The following is a 3710-nucleotide window of genomic DNA, read 5'->3' on the forward strand; positions in this document are numbered from 1 at the left end:
TTCTACGGGTTCAGTCTACACCTTCCTTTACTACAACTGATGCAGTGCAACGCCCCGGCTGGCCCTCGCTGGTGCAGAAGTGCTTAGCCCAGGACCATTCATCGGTCCTCAGAATCCATGAAAGCTACACATGATCATGAACCTTTTTTTAGATGACATGAGTACTAATGAACTTGTGGAACGGATCCTAGACATCATCAGTGTGTCACATAACTACAAGCATTCCGCCCAGGCCCAGCCCTGGCGTCCATGACCCGTCGGGGTCGCCGGGTCGGGCCAAAGGCGCTGACCCCAGAATATATCCCAATGCCCACGGTGTCACGCGTGATTCCTATCCAGAGTCAAGCCACTTTGACGATGACGCTACGGTACAGTACGCAGGCGGTCACACGCTCACACTGGCCCATCCACACCCAACGCCCAAGCCATGCCGCCCGCACGGTCGCGACACGCCTACACATCCGTCCATCCGACCCAAGCGGCAGCATTTAACCATGCTACAGATGTAGGGAGCGAATACGTGACGCGTCATAACTGCAACCTGGTACGACGAGCCCGCCCGCCCACGACGCACCGCGCAAGGACTTCCCTCCCTCCCCCAACCTCCCACTGCCTCGCTATAACTCCACGAACCACCGCCCCGCTCCACGACACCGTCCGCCGTCCCACTCTCTCACCAATGGCCGCCCGCCGCCGCCTACTCCTGCTACTCCTCCTCGTGCTCACCCCGGCGCTCTCGCAGACTGTGCTCGGCGCTAGCGGCGGCGGACAGGGACAGGCCAGGAAGACGTACATCTTCCGCGTCGACCACCGGGCCAAGCCGTCGGTCTTTCCCACCCACGCGCACTGGTACTCCTCCGCGGCCTTCGCGTCGGCGGCGGCCAGCGCCGGCGGCCCGCTCGAGCCCCTCCACGTCTACGACACCGTCTTCCACGGCTTCTCCGCGTCGCTGTCCGCGTCCCGCGCCGAGGAGCTGCGGCGCCACCCGGCCGTGCTCGCCGCGTTCGAGGACCGGGTCCGCCAGCTGCACACCACCCGCTCGCCCCAGTTCATGGGCCTCCGCGCGCGCCTGGGGCTGTGGTCCCTCGCGGACTACGGCTCCGACGTCATCGTCGGGGTGCTGGACACCGGCGTGTGGCCTGAGCGCCGGAGTCTGTCGGATAGGAACCTCCCGCCCGTCCCCGCCCGGTGGCGCGGCGGCTGCGACGCGGGGCCCGCGTTCCTGGCGTCCTCCTGCAACAAGAAGCTCGTCGGCGCGCGGTTCTTCTCGCAGGGCCACGCCGCTCACTACGGCGTCGAGGCGGCGGCGTCCAACGGGTCCGTGGAGTACATGTCGCCGCGCGACGCCGACGGGCACGGGACGCACACGGCCACGACGGCCGCCGGGAGCGTTTCCTACGCGGCGAGCATGGAGGGGTACGCTTCCGGGGTCGCCAAGGGCGTCGCGCCCAAGGCAAGGGTGGCCGCGTACAAGGTGTGCTGGAAGGGTGCCGGCTGCCTCGACTCCGACATCCTGGCTGGCTTCGACCGCGCCGTCGCGGACGGCGTGGATGTCATCTCCGTCTCCATAGGCGGCGGCAACGGCGCGGTGTCGCCGTTCTACATTGACCCAATTGCCATCGGCTCGTACGGCGCCGTTTCGCGGGGCGTGTTCGTGGCCACCTCTGCGGGAAACGAAGGGCCCGCTCCCATGTCAGTGACCAACCTCGCGCCGTGGATCGCCACCGTGGGCGCCGGCACCATCGACCGCAACTTCCCCGCCGAGATCGTGCTCGGGGACGGGAGGCGCATGTCTGGAGTGTCTCTCTACTCCGGCAAGCCCCTGGCCAACAACACAATGCTGTCTTTGTACTACCCCGGGAGGTCAGGTGGGCTGTCAGCTTCGCTGTGCATGGAGAACTCCATCGACCCGTCGCTTGTGGCCGGCAAGATTGTCATCTGCGACCGCGGCAGCAGCCCACGCGTGGCCAAGGGGATGGTCGTCAAGGAAGCTGGTGGCGCGGCGATGGTTCTGGCCAACGGGGAGGCCAACGGCGAAGGTCTAGTAGGGGACGCCCACGTCCTCCCTGCTTGCTCGGTGGGCGAGAACGAGGGCGACGCGCTCAAGGCGTACGCTGCCAACACCACCAACCCGACCGCAACAATTGTGTTCCGGGGCACGGTCATCGGCGTCAAGCCGGCTCCCCTGGTGGCCTCCTTCTCGGCGCGCGGGCCGAACGGACTCGTCCCGGAAATCCTCAAGCCCGACTTCATCGCGCCCGGCGTCAACATCCTCGCGGCGTGGACGGGCGCCACCGGTCCAACCGGCCTGGAGGCCGACGCCCGGCGGACGGAGTTCAACATCCTGTCGGGGACGTCCATGGCGTGCCCGCACGCGAGTGGCGCCGCCGCGCTGCTCCGGTCCGCGCACCCCGGGTGGTCGCCGGCGGCCATCCGCTCGGCGCTGATGACCACGGCCATCGTGACCGACAACCGCGGCGGCGCCGTGGCGGACGAGGCCGAGCCCGGGCGCGCCGCGACGCCGTTCGACCACGGCGCGGGGCACATCGCGCTGGGCAAGGCCCTGGACCCGGGGCTGGTGTACGACGCCGGGGACGAGGACTACGTGGCGTTCATGTGCAGCATCGGGTACGCGGCCAACGCGATCGAGGTGATCACGCACAAGCCCGTGGCGTGCCCCGCCGCGACGGGCAGGAAGCCGTCGGGGTCCGACCTTAACTACCCGTCCATCTCGGTGGTGCTCTACGGCGGCAACCAGTCGAAGACGGTGATCCGCACGGCGACCAACGTCGGCGCGGAGGCGTCCGCGACGTACAAGGCGCGCGTGGAGATGGCGAGCGGCGGCGCGTCCGTGGCGGTGAAGCCGGAGAAGCTCGTCTTCTCCCCGTCCGCGAAGAAGCAGAGCTTCGCGGTGACGGTGTCGGCGGCGTCCGCCCCCTCCACCGCGGCGCCCGTGCACGGGCACCTCGTCTGGTCGGACGGCCGCGGGCACGACGTCCGGAGCCCCATCGTGGTGACGTGGCTGCAGCCCATGTGATTGACAAGTGGGGGCACGCCCGGTCCGAGAGCGGTTGGCGAGTGAGCAGAAGTCAGAGCGAGTTGGACTGCGGTGGTAACGGTTGCGGTCGGGGACCCTGCGCATTGAAGGTGGCAGGGCGCAGTAGTTTAATTACGTAGGGCCTTTTTCACTGCTGAGATTGATTAAAAGCAGCGCAGGCAGTGAGATAGTAGTCCTACATAGAGTACAGTGACAGCAGTGTGTGTGCAGCAGTTTGTTTGCTTTCGCGGGCAACGCTAGTTGCCGCGGGAGCAACGGAAAGAAAGGGCCAAACACTAGTACTGTAGCTCGAGTGTAACTTTTATGTAGCTGCTTCATTCTATTCTACTCCCTGCTTAAAAATATATAAAATCGTTTAGATCATTATTTAAAAAAGAAAGTACTGAATCTAAGGAATTTGCTAGGGTTAAGTCGACTGAAAATTTAATTTAAGTCAGCCGATTTGTTTCAGCCGTTGAATAGAAAACACACGGTGCAGATTGTTTCTTCGATCTCCATACCACCTTCCCCCAAACGTCAAACTTACCACCGTGCACTTTTTTTCTGGCAAACTTGCACAACCCCCACACCCCTAAGATAGTTGATGGGGTAGCCTTCTTCGGTGAGCTCCTTCCTTCTCCCTGGCAAGCTCCTTCCTTCCCTCCGATGTTCC

The 3710-nt window shown here is 64.4% G+C and overlaps 1 protein-coding gene across 1 annotated transcript; it reads left to right on the plus strand.

Annotated features, from left to right (window-relative positions):
• The first annotated feature begins 499 nt into the window (after positions 1–499).
• LOC109752814 (subtilisin-like protease SBT1.6) lies at positions 500–3437 on the plus strand. Its single transcript, XM_020311741.4, has one exon. The coding sequence runs from the start codon at positions 680–682 to the stop codon at positions 3035–3037; it is 2358 nt and encodes a 785-aa protein (XP_020167330.1). The 5' UTR covers positions 500–679; the 3' UTR covers positions 3038–3437.
• Positions 3438–3710: the final 273 nt, after the last annotated feature.

This window comes from Aegilops tauschii, chromosome 4 (assembly GCF_002575655.3).
Source record: "Aegilops tauschii subsp. strangulata cultivar AL8/78 chromosome 4, Aet v6.0, whole genome shotgun sequence".
NCBI lineage: Eukaryota > Viridiplantae > Streptophyta > Magnoliopsida > Poales > Poaceae > Aegilops > Aegilops tauschii.

Excerpts from the sequence above, each read along its gene's own strand:
- LOC109752814 (XM_020311741.4), top strand. The coding sequence starts at position 680 with ATGGCCGCCCGCCGCCGCCTACTCCTGCTACTCCTCCTCGTGCTCACC.